Source organism: Kogia breviceps, chromosome 3 (assembly GCF_026419965.1).
Source record: "Kogia breviceps isolate mKogBre1 chromosome 3, mKogBre1 haplotype 1, whole genome shotgun sequence".
Classification (NCBI taxonomy): Eukaryota; Metazoa; Chordata; class Mammalia; order Artiodactyla; family Physeteridae; genus Kogia; species Kogia breviceps.
This window is the reverse complement of record NC_081312.1, coordinates 177,501,516-177,518,038: the sequence shown is the minus strand read 5'-3', so window position 1 is coordinate 177,518,038 and position 16,523 is coordinate 177,501,516. Positions and strand designations below refer to the sequence as shown.

General features: G+C 38.9%; 2 protein-coding genes across 10 annotated transcripts in view; one reads left to right on the top strand and one right to left on the bottom strand.

The window, feature by feature from the left end:
- The window catches only part of ARHGAP21 (Rho GTPase activating protein 21), a 134,445-nt gene that overhangs the window by 110,866 nt on the left and 7,056 nt on the right, over positions 1 to 16,523 (top strand). For 6 of the 9 annotated variants that reach the window (XM_059058133.2, XM_059058131.2, XM_067030392.1 and 3 more), the window contains 11 exons: positions 3,418 to 3,702; positions 6,509 to 6,573; positions 6,650 to 6,789; positions 7,706 to 7,848; positions 11,231 to 11,386; positions 11,476 to 11,554; positions 12,606 to 12,679; positions 12,757 to 12,846; positions 14,510 to 14,635; positions 14,830 to 14,871; positions 15,192 to 15,297. In XM_059058133.2, coding sequence (XP_058914116.1) covers positions 3,418 to 3,702; positions 6,509 to 6,573; positions 6,650 to 6,789; positions 7,706 to 7,848; positions 11,231 to 11,386; positions 11,476 to 11,554; positions 12,606 to 12,679; positions 12,757 to 12,846; positions 14,510 to 14,635; positions 14,830 to 14,871; positions 15,192 to 15,297 — 1,306 coding nt within the window. The remainder of the gene's footprint in view (positions 1 to 3,417; positions 3,703 to 6,508; positions 6,574 to 6,649; positions 6,790 to 7,705; positions 7,849 to 11,230; positions 11,387 to 11,475; positions 11,555 to 12,605; positions 12,680 to 12,756; positions 12,847 to 14,509; positions 14,636 to 14,829; positions 14,872 to 15,191; positions 15,298 to 16,523) is intronic. The other 3 variants (XM_059058134.2, XM_059058132.2, XM_067030394.1) reach the window with 1 other exon arrangement.
- LOC131753159 (adaptin ear-binding coat-associated protein 1) lies at positions 8,195 to 10,715 on the bottom strand. The gene has a single exon (XM_059058138.2). The coding sequence runs from the start codon at positions 10,697 to 10,699 to the stop codon at positions 9,872 to 9,874; it is 828 nt and encodes a 275-aa protein (XP_058914121.1). The 5' UTR covers positions 10,700 to 10,715; the 3' UTR covers positions 8,195 to 9,871.

The window sequence follows — 16,523 nt, the reverse complement described above, 5'->3', positions numbered from 1 at the left end:
CTGTAGATTGCTTTGGGTACTGTAGTCATTTTCACAATGTTGATTCTTCCAATCCAAGAATATGGTATATCTCTCCATCTGTTTGTATCATCTTTAATTTCTTTCATCAGTGTCTTACAGTTTCCTGCATACAGGTCTTTTGTCTCCTTAGGTAGGTTTATTCCTAGATATTTTACTCTTTTTGTTGCAGTGGTAAATGGGAGTATTTTCTTAATTTCACTCTCATATTTTTCATCATTAGTGTATAAGAATGCCAGAGATTTCTGTGCATTAATTTTGTATCCTGCTACTTTACCAAATTCATTGATTAGCTCTACTAGTTTTCCGGTAGCATCTTTAGGATTCTCTATGTATAGTATCATGTCATCTGCAAACAGTGACAGTTTTACTTCTTCTTTTCCGATTTGGATTCCTTTTATTTCTTTTTCTTCTCTGATTGCTGGGGCTAAAACTTCCAAAACTATGTTGAATAAGAGTGGTGAGAGTGGGCAACCTTGTCTTGTTCCTGATCTTAGTGGAAACGGTTTCAGTTTTTTACCAGTGAGAATAATGTTGGCTGTGGATTTGTCATATATGGCCTTTATTATGTTGAGGTAAGTTCCCTATATGCCTACTTTCTGGAGGGTTTTTATCATAAATGGATGTTGAATTTTGTCCAAAGTTTTTTCTGCACCTATTGAGATGATCATATGGTTTTTACTCTTCAGGTTGTTAGTATGGTGTATCACATTCATTGATTTGCGTATATTGAAGAATCCTTGCATCCCTGGGAAAAATCCCACTTAATCATGGTGTATGATCCTTTTAGTGTGCTGTTGGATTCTGTTTGCTAGTGTTTTGTTGAGGATTTTTGCATCTATGTTCATCAGTGATATTGGCCTGCAGTTTTCTTTTTTTGTGACATCTTTGGTTTTGGTATCAGGGTGATGGTGGCCTCATAGAATGAGTTTGGGAGTGTTCCTCCCTCTGCTATCTTTTGGAAGAGTTTGAGAAGGATAGGTGTTAGATCTTCTCTAAATGTTTGAAAGAATTCGCCTGTGAAGCCATCTGGTCCTGGGCTTTTGTTTGTTGGAAGATTTTTAATCACAGTTTCAATTTCAGTGCTTGTGATTGGTCTGTTCATATTCTCTGTTTCTTCCTGGTTCAGTCTCGGAAGGTTGTGCTTTTTTAAGAATTTGTCCATTTCTTCCAGGTTGTCCATTTTATTCGCATATAGTTGTTTGTAGTAGTCTCTCATGATCCTTTGTATTTCTGCAGTGTCAGTTGTTAATTCTGCTTTATCATTTCTAATTCTATTGATTTGAGTCTTCTCCCTTTTTTTCTTGATGAGTCTGGCTGATGGTTTATCAGTTTTGTTTATCTTCTCAAAGAACTAGCCTTTAGTTTTATTGATATTTGCTATCATTTCCTTCATTTCTTTTCCATTTATTTCTGATCTGATCTTTATATTTTCTTCTGCTAACTTTGCAGTTTTTTTGTTCTTTCTCTAATTGCTTTAGGTGTAAGGTTAGGTTTTTTTATTTGAGATGTTTCTCGTTTCTTGAGGTGATTGTATTGCTATAAACTTCCCTCTTAGAACTGCTTTTGCTACATCCCATAGGTTTTGTGTTGTCATGTTTTCATTGTCATTTGTTTTTAGATATTTTTTGATTTCCTCTTTGATTTCTTCAGTGATCTCTTGGTTATTTAGTAGTGTATTGTTTAGCCTCCATGTGTTTGTATTTTTTACAGATTTTTTTCCTGTAATTGATATCTAGTCTCATAGCATTGTGATTGGAACAGATTCTTGGTATGATTTCAATTTTCTTAAATTTACCAAGGCTTGATTTGTGACCCACGATATGATCTATCCTGGAGAATGTTCCATGAGCACTGGAGAAAAAAGTATAATCTGCTGTTTTTGGATGGAATGTCCTGTAAATATCAATTAAGTCCATCTTGTTTAATGTATCATTTAAAGCTTTTGTTTCCTTATTTATTTTCATTTTGAATGATCTGTCAATTGGTGAAAGTGGGGTGTTAAAGTCCCCTACTATGATTGTGTTACTGTCCATTTCCCCTTTTATGGCTGTTAGAATTTGCCTTATGTATTGAGGTGCTCCTATGTTGAGTGCATAAATATTTACAATTGTTATATCTTCATCTTGGATTGATCCCCTGATCAGCATGTTGTGTCCTTCTTTGTCTCTTGTAAAAGTCTTTATTTTAAAGTCTATTTTGTCTGATATGAGTATTGCTACTCCAGCTTTCTTTTGATTTCCATTTGCATGGAATATCTTTTTCCACCCCCTCACTTTCAGTCTGTATGTGCACCTAGGTCTGAAGTGGGTCTCTTGTACACAACATATATATGGATATTGTTTTTTTATCCGTTCAGCCAGTCTGTGTCTTTTGGTTGGAGCATTTAATCCATTTACATTTAAGGTAGTTATCGATATGTATGTTCCTATTACCATTTTCTTAATTGTTTTGGGTTTGTTATCGTAAGTCTTTTCCTTCTCTTGTGTTTCCTGCCTAGAGAAGTTCCTTTAGCATTTGTTGTAGAGCTGGTTTGGTGGTTCTGAATTGTCTTAACTTCTGCTTGTCTGTAAAGGTTTTAATTTCTCCGTCGAATCTGAATGAGATCCTTGCTGAGTAAAGTAATCTTGGTTGTAGGTTTTTCTCTTTCATCACTTTAAACATGTCCTGCCACTGCCTTCTCTCTTGCAGAGTTTCAGGTTGTCTTTATAATAATTTTATTGTTTCCCCTCATTTTATAAATATAGAGGTATTTAAATGAATATCAATATCAATATATGCTTCATTAAGTAGATAACAATTTAAGAAAAACTTTGCCAGAAAATTTTCCACAATATTTGGGCAGCTTAATTAATAAGAAAACTTTAATACTGTCAAAGAGTATCAGATTTTTTTTTAGAAAACCCATCCTGCATGTTGTTGCTTGACCATATAAAGTTGATCAATTTTGTTAACTAAATTCATTACATGTACATATCCTTTTGGGATTACCTTTTGCAGTGTTTGTGACTTGCGTGATCTAAGACTTGTCTTCAACCTTGCTTTCACTCAAAGGATTCTTCTGACTGACCTTTTTCCTTATTTTCTGTTCCCTTAGCATTTTTTATATATTTTGCTACACTTGCTTTATCCTAATTAACTTTGTTCATTTTATTTTCTCAACCCAATTAAAGTTGAGATTTCATTGCCCTTGATTGTGATAGGAATACATTAACCAACTTGGTTTACATTCCACACTTTTTGTCTTTCCTCCCCTAACAGATATATATTGACGTAAAGCAGGCATCTGCCACATTGGGTATACATTTAAGCGTGTTAACAGTGTTGCTAGATGCATCTGTCCTGTCACTAAGATCTAGCCAAGTGTTGAGTATGCCTGATCTGTCTCATGTTCTCCAGCGAGTTGGTGGAAGTATTCGACCATGGAAGCAGATGTATGTTGTGCTTCGGGGCCATTCGCTGTACCTGTACAAAGATAAACGAGAACAGACGACTCCGTCTGAAGAGGAACAGCCCATCAGTGTTAACGCTTGCTTAATAGACATCTCTTACAGCGAGACCAAGAGGAAAAATGTCTTTCGACTCACCACATCCGACTGCGAGTGCCTGTTTCAGGCTGAAGACAGGGATGACATGCTAGCCTGGATCAAGAGCATCCAGGAGAGCAGCAACTTAAATGAGGAGGTTAGTGTCCAAAATGGCGTTGATAAAACCAACACTGTCACAACATTTTCTTTTTAAAGAAGACTGAGAGAATCTGATACGTCATTTAGAAAAAATTATAATGTGCTATCTTCACTTAAAAATAGTTGATCAGGGCTTCCCTGGTGGCGCAGTGGTTAAGAATCCGCCTGCCAATGCAGGGGACACGGGTTTGAGCCCTGGTCCAGGAAGATCCCACATGCCATGGAGCAACTCAGCCCGTGCAACACAACTACTGAGCCTGCGCTCTAGAGCCCGCGAGCCACAACTACTGAGCCCGCATGCCTAGAGCCCGTGCTCCGCAACAAGAGAAGCCACCGCAATGAGAGGCTCCTGCATCACAACGAAGAGTAGCCCCTGCTCGCAGCAACTAGAGAAAGCCCCGCACGCAGCAACGAAGACCCAACTCAGCCAAAAATAAATAAATAAAATAAATTAATTAAAGAAAAAAATAGTTGATCAGAAGGAAAATTCAGGGACTTCCCTGGCAGTTCAGTGGTTAGGACTCTGTGCTCTCACTGCCTAGGGCAGAGGTTCGATCCCTGGTTCAGGAACTAATATTCTACCAGCCACGCAGCGCAGCCAAAAAAAAGGAAAACTCGAGTATACCTATTTTATATTATTTTCACTTACTGGGAAAATCACCATTACTGACCTAGAAAAACAGCTTATTCATATATTCTGCATAGTTTCTCAGAAGCAGTGAAGCACTGAGCAGAGACCTAGCTTCCTAGTCCTGGTCATTATCTTTATGACTGAATAATTCCAGATCTGTTTCTTTGTGTCAAAACCAGGGTTGTTGTGGGCTTAAGTTACAGTGAAAATGCTTCTCCAAACAAATTTCTGTGTAAATGCAGAGACACTGATAGCATGATTCTTGTTAATGAAATTATGCAGGCAAGAATATAATATAGCCTACTGTAATACAGTAATTGGTTTCTAAGAAAACTTGTACTATCGGAAATCGTGTTATAAGCCACTTTTTGTTTTTAATAAGGAGAGTTTCTGACTCACAACCATCAAGATATTTTTTACAGCAGAAGTTTCAGTAGTGAAGATTTTTTTTTTAAGATATTTTTTACAGCAGAAGTTTCAGTAGTGAAGATTTTTTTTTTTAAGTGTACATAACTGTAAACTTTACAGAGCAGATTCAGCAATGATTAAGTCTAGATTTTGCTCAAGGGTGCCTTTCTCATATCATCAACACTGTTTTTCTTAGACGTTATTCTCCTTTGTGTGTCCATTGTTATGACCAAAAAAACCCCCCCAAGGTTCTTTGCCCCTACTTTCCCATTACAGTATGCAGGAACACCTCCATCAACCATGAAGTTATGCAAATTATGTTCTCGAATTCTGTCATTTCCATTATATCCAATTCAAGTCATGAAAACTTAGACCATAGGAAAACGCCTGTACTTCTTCTCGTCTGACAGTTTACACTCCACCTTGTTTGTCGTGAACAACGAATACCAGATCCGTATCAATACAGCCCTTTTTCTACAACCACCGCTATAAAGAGACATCAGACCTGAGTTTTGGCAAAGTAAACAGGGAGAATCACAACTTGGGTGTAGATTTCAGCTTTAAGTAGCAGTTCAAAGGAGTTCCTGTTTGATCAGCCCCTGCTCTATGCCGGGTGTCCTGCTGGGCAGTAGATGACTTCATCTTTGAGACATAGGGCTTTTTTAGGAATTGAATGACGTGGTGCTTATGAAGAACGCAGCCCAGTGCCTGGTAGGTCATGAACATGTACTCATGTCAGCCATTATAGCATCATCACTATCATCTGATTCTGAGACACGGGTATTTTCACCGAGTTTTTTAGCTAAGAAAGTAATAATTCACCGAGCATATACCATATGGCAGTCACTCTTTTAAGCATTTTATATCAGTTAATCTCAGCAACCATATGAATGTGTCTTATTATTATCATCACCATGTTTCAGACAAGGGAACTTTGTGGCAAAGAGAAGTTAAGTAATTTCCCTAGGGTCACATAGCTCAGAATTGTCAAGCAGTCTTATTCTAGATCTTAACCATATCCTCTTTCAGTTGGTAAATGAGAAGAATCGATTTGAATTCGAGAATTTACAAAGTCTGTATTCTTTGTAAATTGTAACGTTCACTATGACCAAAAGGAGACAAGTAAAAAAAATACTTGTGGACGTGTGTCAATTTATAATTGGAACCAGTAGGGAGAGAAAAAATCATCCTCTTATGGTCAACTCTGTGTTTTCCATGTAGCATATTATTGAGGTTAACCTGTTGAGGTTAAAAAAAGCAGTTTTGAGCTTTTTTCTTCTGATACTATAGCTGTCTCTTCTGATACTAATTGACCCTCAATCTCACTGTTCTTGTCAATTAATCATTAACACATTTTGGCAGTATTCCATCTTTTATCCAACTGTATTATTTTGAAACGCTGATCATTCTTCCTGGTATTAGTGAGAGAAAAAACTGGCTCACTGCTTCCCAGTCATTTATGAAAAACGCCAGATCAATTCAGTACGTTTGAACACTGGCTACTTGCTGGTACTAGTCTAGGTGTTGCTGGGGTACAGAAAATAAACAGAAAACTCTTGGCAGTGGCGGAGGCACTTGAACATTTGTCACTTAGTGATGTTAGGTCATGATTTGAATAGAGCTTTTAAAACAACTCCATGGAGTCTGTATTGAATAAGCAAAGTAGTACAATATAGAGCTCCCCCTTGCCTCGCAAAAAGAGTAGGATCTCTATTTAGAGTGTTTAGAATTGACTTTCTAATTTTACCTTCTATTTATTCTGTAGGACACTGGAGTTACTAACAGGGATCTGATTAGTCGAAGAATAAAAGAATACAACAGTCTGATGAGGTAAGATTCCCAGCATGCCTGCAGGTTAATTGGGATGTAAAATACGCACTTGGTCAGAAATGTTCCTTTCTTTCAGCAGCAAAGCGGAGCAGTTGCCAAAGACCCCTCGCCAGAGTCTCAGCATCCGGCAGACTCTACTTGGTGCTAAAGCAGAGCCTCGAACTCAAAGTGCACATTCCCCCAAGGAGGAGTCGGAAAGGAAGCTTCTCACTAAAGGTACCCATGTCAGCATTCCTAGATAAATTTAGGATTTAAAATTGGGTTTGTAGTAAATCAACTATACTTAAGTGAAAAAAAAAATAAAATTTTTTTTAAAAATAAAATAGGGATTTTAAAGGTGTTTCCATGTTTTTCTGTGCCTTTTCTGCGGACCTCAGCTCAGGGTGAGCTGACCCAGAGATGACTGGGGAGCTGGCCCAGGATGGTGGGGCCTTTCCCTTAAGCTGGGGTCCAAGACACCAGTGCTTATAATACAGATCAAGTGCAGGAAAATACAACACATACATCTATGTCAAAAACTACCAATTTGAGGGGCTTCCATGGTGGCGCAGTGGTTGCGAGCCCGCCTGCCGATGCAGGGGACATGGGTTTGTGCCCCGGTCCGGGAGGATCCCACGTGCCTCTGAGCGTCTGGGCCCGTGAGCCATGGCCGCTGAGCCTGCGTGTCCGGAGCCTGTGCTCCGCAACGGGAGAGGCCGCAGCAGTGAGAGGCCCGCGTAACGCAAAAAAAAAAAAAAAAAAAAAAAAAAAACTACCAATTTGATAAATGCAGAGGATCCAGGTGCTTTCGTTTTGAAATAAAACCATTATGTTTCCTCTTGCTAAAATCTCACTGTAAAGATGTCATATGAATTCTATTGTCTCGACTGTTTTAAAGAAAATCATGGTACAGATTGTCAAAGGGTGAAGAAGCATAGTTGATTCGTACTAAATTATATGGAGGGTTGAAAGGAGTGCTATATTAGGAAGAGAATAGAATAGAATATGTTTGATACATAAAGGATATGTTATTTATAGTATAGGACTCTGATTTATGTAAATATTGATAAAGGATGTTTAAAGTCATGACTTAAACACTCTTGTTTCTATTTTCTTTTCTTTATGTCGTTTTCTTTTGAATAACGATCAAAAGATGACACTAGTCCCCCAAAAGACAAAGGCACATGGAGAAAAGGCATTCCAAGTATTATGAGAAAGACATTTGAAAAAAAGCCTACTGCTACAGGAACATTCGGGGTCAGACTGGATGATTGCCCGCCGGCTCATACTAATCGGGTGAGAGACACCAGCCAGCCAGATTTCCCAAAGCCATTAATTCAGCCGTAGTCATAACAGGACCTGAGTCCACAGCCGTGCAGATCACAGGGAGTATCTGTCCATCTGTTGAGTATTTTCGTCTTCTTAACAGACCTTAGTTTCTCTACGCGTGTCTCACCTGTACGGGTGTATGGAGTAATTTTATCTATAATGCTTTTTTCTAATGTGTTGACTCTGAAATAGAATAATTATTCAACTGCTAAGAATGTATCTGAAACTATCGGTAAGAAGTCATTTTCAAGTCATGTGTGTTTCTGCTTTCAGCATTTTATTTTTTTTTTTTTTATTTTTATTTTTTCCTCTTTCCATATTTTTAATTACCATTATTGCACCAATACAGCATACATATGCTCTATATACATATATCTGAAACTTCATTTTCAATTTTTCAGCAATTCAAATACATAATATATTATCATCTTGAGAAAACAAAGAACACAACACAGAGGAAGATTGAGAAAATAGGCTCCCAGTAGTTAGTCACTAGTGATCCTATAGGCTTTCCTTTTAGTGTTTTCTATTGGAATTTTTAAATGTTCTGTCATGGCTCTGCAAGAATAGAGCTGCCTAGAATGGGAAGCAATGAAAAAAAAAAAAGGACCCAAAGTTAAAAAGAGTCAAGAAGGAAATCCAAGAGAGAGAATCTATTTTGAAACTAAATATAAGGGCTCCCTTCAGCCAAAAGGTACACATCCAAATAGGTGCTAAGGGAAGAAGTGAGATCCTCCCATTTCACTCTCAAAATTGCCCCTTAGCAGACAAAATGGCTGGTGCCAGTTCACCTAACAGCGGGACCCCTTCACAGCATTGTCAAAGGAATGGCGGGCAGAGAGAGGGAAAGTGGTGGGGGGCAACTTGCTGCTGAGATACTCCTGGTGACGGGTACTGCAGCCATCGTTTGGGCAAAACCTACCACAGCTAAAGCCACGGCTCTCCAGCTTGCTTCATAAATGATGGTACATGTAATAGCAGCTTTCTGTTGCAGAGCTGGTGGACTGAAAAAATAAATGTGTATGAAAAGGAGCCAGATACCCAGGCAGCAAGGCAATGTGGGTACTGAACAAGAGTTAAGTGCTTTCAACCTCTCTGCTCTACAAATTAGGTTAAAAACTCTAAACCCTTTAACTTTTAGGACAAATAATGGGGCCATTACAAAGTAACGCTGTGCTTCAAATGCAGCAACTAGATGGAGCTGCAGGAAAGTAACTGCTTCTCTAGAAAATAAGTAGGAAAACAGTCCCTTGAACCTCCTTCATCCAAGAGACACCCACCGATCAGAGATGATGCACTATTCAACAAAAGAAGAGTGGGGTGCCACCAACACAACCCTCTTGTCACAGGAAGAGACATGTAAACGCACTAGAGGGTCAGGGGGCTGCACCCAGCACTGGATGTTCACTGAATAAGACAAGCCTGAGGGAGGATATATATAGCAGAGACCCAGGAAACAGGTCTTTCTTCACACCCACCCCTATCAGAATTCTGCATCTGTAAACACTGAGATCAGTCTGTCCATTTTGAGAGTCTTCAGTTAATGGAAAAGGAAGTTCTGAGGTTTTTGTCTCCCCCGAAATTGCTAAACAGAGCTTCACAAAGAGGCACACAATGGTCATGAGATGATTCTGGAAAAAGTTAAAGAATTTGAAGACGGAGAAAATTTTATACATGTTGGAGGTTATTTCCCCACCAAAGAGACCCTGGCCTTTAGAGCCCTGCAGTAGTCAGCCACAAGTATCATAAGACCCACTGGTCCCCTGCCCTCGTAGTGAACAGGAGATAAGAAATACTTTCTTGGCTGTACAGCAAGGAACAACACCGGGGAGTGACACACCAGCCTGAACGCAACGGAGAAGCTATGAAAACAACCGTTCAATGATTTCGGTTCTGGGGAGGGAAGGGGTTCCGAGCTCCCCTCACAGATTGGTGCCCTCAAGGTCATTTTGATTCTTCAAGTCTGTCCTTAACATCCTGCCAGTGCTCCTCAGAACTGGACCCAGTTGGATGGCTGTGGTGCCTGGTTTGGAACAGAGCTGGATGCAGTGCTAAAGTCACCCCACAAGTCATTGCTTGCAGAAACTGGAGCTGGTGCTGGTGTGGTTACAGGAGCAGGAGAATCCAAATCTAAAAGGATATCTGCATCAGTACCTCCACGACTGGATTTCGGTACGGGCGGTGGAGCGACATGATTGCTGATGGCAGCCGAGGAGGACGGCGGGGGAATTGTGACTCTGCCTCCAGGCGGGGGTGGGAGTGAGCTTAGGCCCCCAGCCGCTGTAGTCTTGGGCCTAGAAGCACCTCCTTTCTTGGTTGTGATGTTCCCAATACTCAACTTGATGGTCTGCCCTTCCTTGAAGCCCAGATCCAACTTGGGACGATTATCCATTTCCTGAGATTCTTTGGAAATCTCAGATTCCTGCTTTACCCACTTGAAGTGATCTTGCAAAGAGACATTAAAGTCAAAGGCGTCACCCCGATCTGAGAAGCCAATGCCAATGAAAGCACTACGCCCAGTACCATCCTGGATCCGGATTACAAAGTAGCGGCTGGAATCTGTCACTGTCTCCACAGCAATACCAGGATATTGTTCTACTGGTGCTTGAGCAAAGAGCTCCCCTGAAACTTTATCCTCAAGTTTGATATAAGCAATCTTCCCTTTTGAAGTGATTCGGAGGCGACCAGTCCAATCAGGTTGATCTAATTTCCAGTCAGATGCCCTGTAACCGCGGTTGGAGGCCCGGGGCGGAATCCGGTAGACGCTGACGTCGGGCTTCACACACAGAACAGACTCGTACTCCAACTCGGCCGCCATCTTGGCTCTGCTCACCGCCCCCTGCTTTCAGCATTTTAAAAGAAGGATGGGAACAAGAATCTGATTAAGAAAGTGTGATAAATGTAAATGTGCTTGTGTGTGTGTGTGTGTGTGTGTGTGTATATGTGTGTGTATGTACAATGCCCACGTTAGGATTCATATCGTGAGTGGGTGGATGTTATTCTTTCCCCCTCCTCTTCCCCTGCCCCGCTTCTTTTATTCAACTGAACTGTTTCCACATTCTTCCTACTTGTTCTTGTTTCTTCTTTAGACTATTATCTCCCTGTAGGTCCTCCTCTTTCAGTCTTGACCTATTCATTCTCTTTCCACTGACTTAACTATCTCTTGCTGGTTTTATCTCTTCCCAGTTCTCCAGTGTTTATATTCTTTATTTTCTCTATATCAAATAACAGCAATTTACATACTGTTTCCTTTTGGATGAAAAGGGCCTTGTAGCTACGATATGTATCTGCTAACTGAAGGTAAACATTCATGCTGTGTTAAATAAAATGTTTATTTCTTGTTTTGCAGTATATTCCATTAATAGTTGACATATGTTGCAAATTAGTTGAAGAAAGAGGTCTTGAATATACAGGTATTTATAGAGTTCCTGGAAACAATGCAGCCATCTCAAGTATGCAAGAGGAACTCAACAAGGGAATGGCTGATATTGATGTACAAGACGATGTAAGTTTGTGTATTTCTATTTGAATAACTGTTTTTTTCCTTTGTGGTATTGACTACAAAAATACTGTATTTTTATTTTGCATACCCAGAAATGGCGAGATTTGAATGTGATAAGCAGTTTACTAAAATCCTTCTTCAGAAAACTCCCTGAACCACTTTTCACAAATGGTGAGTTAACCCCACCAGACACCGATGCAACAGCTGCACATTACATTGTTGGGAAACCACAGCATATTAAATTGAGCCAGGGGAAAATATTTTTGTCAAAAGAAACAGGAGGTTTTATTTAATTCTTATTTGTATACAAAGTATAATTATGTCCTGTTTTTTGTCATTTGGATTGTTTTTTCCTCCTGATACTTTGCAGTGAAAAAAAGTTTATAAAATATTGTTAAAGTTCAGTAAAAATATATATTATCCTGTTCATTCATGTTTACAGCTGAGTTGAAAATATGTTATTATTGTTCTCGGTGAAAATCCTTCAGGCATAATAAGGTACAATTAGTAGAAAAGCATTTTTTTCAGCCAAGCCAACTATTTGACTTAGATAAGACCTTGTGGTAGATGTTGCGGGGAGAGAAAGTGGACAGACTGTGTAAATACAGGATGTACAGGATGTACCCTCAGAGAACTCACATTTTGGGGAATTTCCTTTGTTTGATAAGGCCTAGGGGAAATCATTAAAAACTATAGTAGTTTTATTTTATTTTATTTTATTTTTTATAAATTTATTTATGGCTGCATTGGGTCTTTGTTGCCACGCGGGCTTTCTCCAGTTGCGGCGAGCGGGGGCTACTCTTTGTTGCGGTGCGTGGGCTTCTCATTGTGGTGGCTTCTCTTGTTGCAGAGCATGGGCTCTAGGCACACAGGCTTCAGTAGTTGTGGCACACGGGCTTAGTAATTGTGGCTCATGGGCTCTAGAGCACAGGCTCAGTAGCTGTGGCCCACGGGCTTGGTTGCTCCATGGCCTGTGGGATCTTCCGGGACCAGATCTCGAACCCGTGTCCCCTGCATTGGCAGGTGGATTCTTAACCACTGTGCCACCAGGGAAGCCCCTATAGTAGTTTTAGAACAACATTTCAAAGGCTATTTGGGGTCTTCCCTACTATTTTTTTCTTTTTAATTGTGGTTTGAAATTGAACCTTAAAGGGAAACTAGATTACAGCTCACCTAAACAATTTAAGATGAATTTGGTTTTTTTTGTTCTTACTGTTGTCAGATAAATATGCCGACTTTATTGAAGCCAATCGTAAGGAAGATCCTCTAGATCGTCTGAAAACATTAAAAAGACTAGTAGGTATTATTTTATATTTTTGGAGGTACAACGAAAGTTCAACATTTAAATCCATCATGAAAATAATATGTTTCAGATTCATGATTTGCCCGAACATCATTATGAAACGCTCAAGTTTCTTTCGGCTCATCTGAAGACAGTGGCAGAAAATTCAGAAAAAAATAAGGTTTGTAAACTGTTTATTGAAGAGATGTACTTTCAGTGTCTTTAGTTGAAAAGATGTACTTCACTGCTTCATGTGAAATAGTCAAAAATAGGTTATAATTAAACAAAAGCTCTAAAATACATCATACTGGTGATCATGTCCCTCTAAAGATCAGTCTTAAAAGCAAAAGATCCCCAAAATATGAATTGTTGTTTTTTCAAGACATTTTCTTTTATGTTTATCCAGCAAGAAAAATGAAAAAGTCAGAAATTTTACTTCTTTTATTTTTCAACTGTATATTAATATTTTGAATGGGCAGTATTTGCACAAACAACGGTAAAAATGTATCAAATGGTATACAGTGAAAAACAACAGACATTTTCCTTTTTTGTTTTGTTTCATTTAGATTTAGCAGATAATTTTTTTTGGTTTTGTTTTCATACCACCGTATTACCTCTATCAAACACACCAAAATGTATTATTCCTTCATATTATCTAGTAGTCTGTTCACATGTAGCTTTTCCTGATTGGTTTAAAGAAATATCTTTTGGATGAATATTGTATGATTTTACTCACATGGAATAAAAAAAAAAAAACCACACACAAAATAAATGAACAAACCAAACAAAAACAACACATAGATAACAGAGAACAGAGTCGTGGTTACCAGAGGGGAAGGGGCGCGGGTGCAGGCGGGGTGAAGGGGTAAAAGGGGGATCAACTGTCTGGTGATGGATGGAAACTACATTTTTGGTGTGGATCCCAAGACCGGTTTGATTTTTTTTTTTTTTTTTTTGAGTTCCACAATGGTTTTTTACCCTCTAGTATGTTTTGGGGATTGGTTATTTAATATTTTAATCAAATCCTAAGGTCAAAAAATTACACCAGACACTTATAAGATATAACAAAGAAAAACAAAAGATTCACACCTTTGACAATCAGGTACTTAAACAGGAGTACAAACTATCATGGAAGGAAACATACAAACATATAGGCATGTAATACTGAGGTGTTCATTGGTACAAGGATAAGCAACAAGCTTTAGAAGTCTTGGTTGAAGTAAAACTTTTGTTAAAAGAATATTTTCAGACATTAGTTTTTACATATTCATGATCTTAATGTACTACTCAGGCAAATTTGGACATTTTTATGTGTCTCTTTCCATTTGTTTGGTTTTTGAGGGGAGAGGTTTTCCCTATTCTTTTGCAAGTTTTATTCCCTTTGATTTTAATATTTTTGTTAGTTGATCCAGCTTTGTTAATACTTAGTTTTGGCCGAGGTGCACAGCTTGTGGGATCTTAGTTTCCCTGACCGGGGATTGAACCTGTGCCCCCTGCAGTGGAAGCGCAGAGCCCTAACCACTGGACTGCCAGGGAATTCCCTGTAATAACTAGTTTTGAACCAGATCAATTGTTTTCAATCAAAGACTTCCTGGAAAAAACGAATGCCAATTAAGTATTGTATGTTGTCATTAAAGCAAGAAAAAGAGTTTACATAGAGATCAGTTTATGGAAACTCTAACCCTGAAGCATTATTTTTTTTTACACACATCAGTCAACCATTCTTTGAATTCTTTTTCATCAAAAGAGCCTTTCAGAAGTAAAATGCCAAGCATGCAATGGGAATTTAAGCCTGCTTTCCTCAGAAAAGTTGTGATATTTTCTAATACCATCCTCTGTTGCAGATGGAACCAAGAAACCTAGCCATAGTGTTTGGTCCAACTCTTGTGAGGACCTCTGAAGATAATATGACGCACATGGTCACTCACATGCCAGACCAGTACAAGATCGTAGAGACACTTATCCAGCACGTAAGTCCAGACTTCGGCTCATTGAGAAAATTCTTTTTCATGAGCAGCTGATAGTTGGTAGGCAGAATTTGGTTATAATTTTTTTTTTTTTTTCTAAGAGAATTACCTTTTTTTCTGTGCTATCCTCCAAAATACAGATCTCTATAGGGGGTTGTTTAATTTCTCTTTTTCACCTTTTTTATTTTAAATTTTAGCATGACTGGTTTTTCACAGAAGAAGGTGCTGAAGAACCTCTTGTAAGTATTGTCCGTCAGCGTTTGTACTCTGTTCTTCTCATTTGGGACCCACAAGATCCTGATCCTACAACTGTGTCACCTTCCTGCTTTGTATGCTATTGTCTGCTTTGCACCCCGAAAGCAGGTCTATAGCGCCTCCGTTTCTGATCTAATGAAAATCCAAGTATGATACTTATTTGGTAATTAATTATATGCAAATAATGTAAAAAATTAAGCGTATGTCCTCCACTCAGTAATGTGTCTTTTACTAAATGTTGTTTGAATTTTAAAGAAAGTATCTTTGAAGAGATGATGAAGAGATCTTTGTTTATTAACCATAGACAACAGTGCAGGAGGAAAACACAGTAGACTCCCAGCCAGTGCCAAACATAGATCATTTACTCACGAACATTGGAAGGACAGGCGTCTCCCCTGGAGATGTATCAGGTAACTCTTGCCTGGGCAGTATTGATCTCTAGGTTAAAAGCTAAATTCTTATAACATGAAAGAACAAATCAATCATAAGTAACAATTCACTATGATTCTTTTTTCCTTTTCTTCTTCTTTTTTTCCCTTTCCACTAATAAAAAAAAAAAATGTAATCTTCCTTTTCTGATTGATCTGAATTATCTTCCAGTGACTGTAATGCCATTGGCAGTGCATGAAGTTGTAATGCTTGTCAGAAAGGAAATACGAGGGAAAATGAGCATGCAAACCACTGTTTTGTTCTTCTTTTTTTTTTTTTAATTCACAGTTTCCATGTAATAGTCATCACAAGGTAAAACAGATACACGCTACTGAGTATGTGGTTGCTGTGATGGCAGAAAGTATGGTCTAGACTGTATGAGTCGTTCTTACTCTTGAGCTGGACGTTCTGTTGAAAAAGCAGCCAATTAAATATGTAAAATGCTCATGGGCACCATTCTCATAAATGCAGTATATTATCTTGTCACTACAGAGGTCACCGTAAAAGTCAATCTCTTTTGACATTTTCTTCTGTCTTCTATTGCCACCCTAATGTTCGGTGAAGTATCAGTTCTCATAGGCTCTTTCGATGCAGATTTTCTCCTGCCAAACTGTTGCACTAACCCAGCATGTTTTACACCGTGTTCTCCCTTTGTCTCTAGTTCTCGTTTTAGTCCTAAAGGGTTTTCTTTCCAGCACTTACTGACACAGGCAAATCTATACTGATGTTGCACAGGCGAGATGGGAGGAGTCTATCACACGGTAATGTCGCTAGTGGATTCCGTGGTGTCCCTGATGGACAGCTGGAACTGTAGGAAGAAGGAGGACTGCTGTCCACACTGTAGCTGCCTTGTCTGCAGAAACCCCCGATTCCTGTAAACGCAAACTGAGTTGATCTGTGGTGTACATTTTCTCTTAACGATTATTGTAAACAGATCACTACTACTTTCTTAAAAGTTTTTCTGCTGTTTCTTGTTATTTCTGAAGCAGACCGTGAGGAGAAATAGCATGGTATGGTCTACCAGTTCTTAAAGTCATAAAGCATTGAGCCATGTGTTGAAAGGGGCGTGGCATGGGGCTCAGCTCATTAATTCTGAAAATCCGTTTCCCTGAAGTTGAAAGAGAAAATTTCCAAATTGGTGTTGTCCTGAAGAGTGCTAGCCCCTTCCTACCCTCTTTATACTTGTATACTCTGAGTTTTTGCCAGA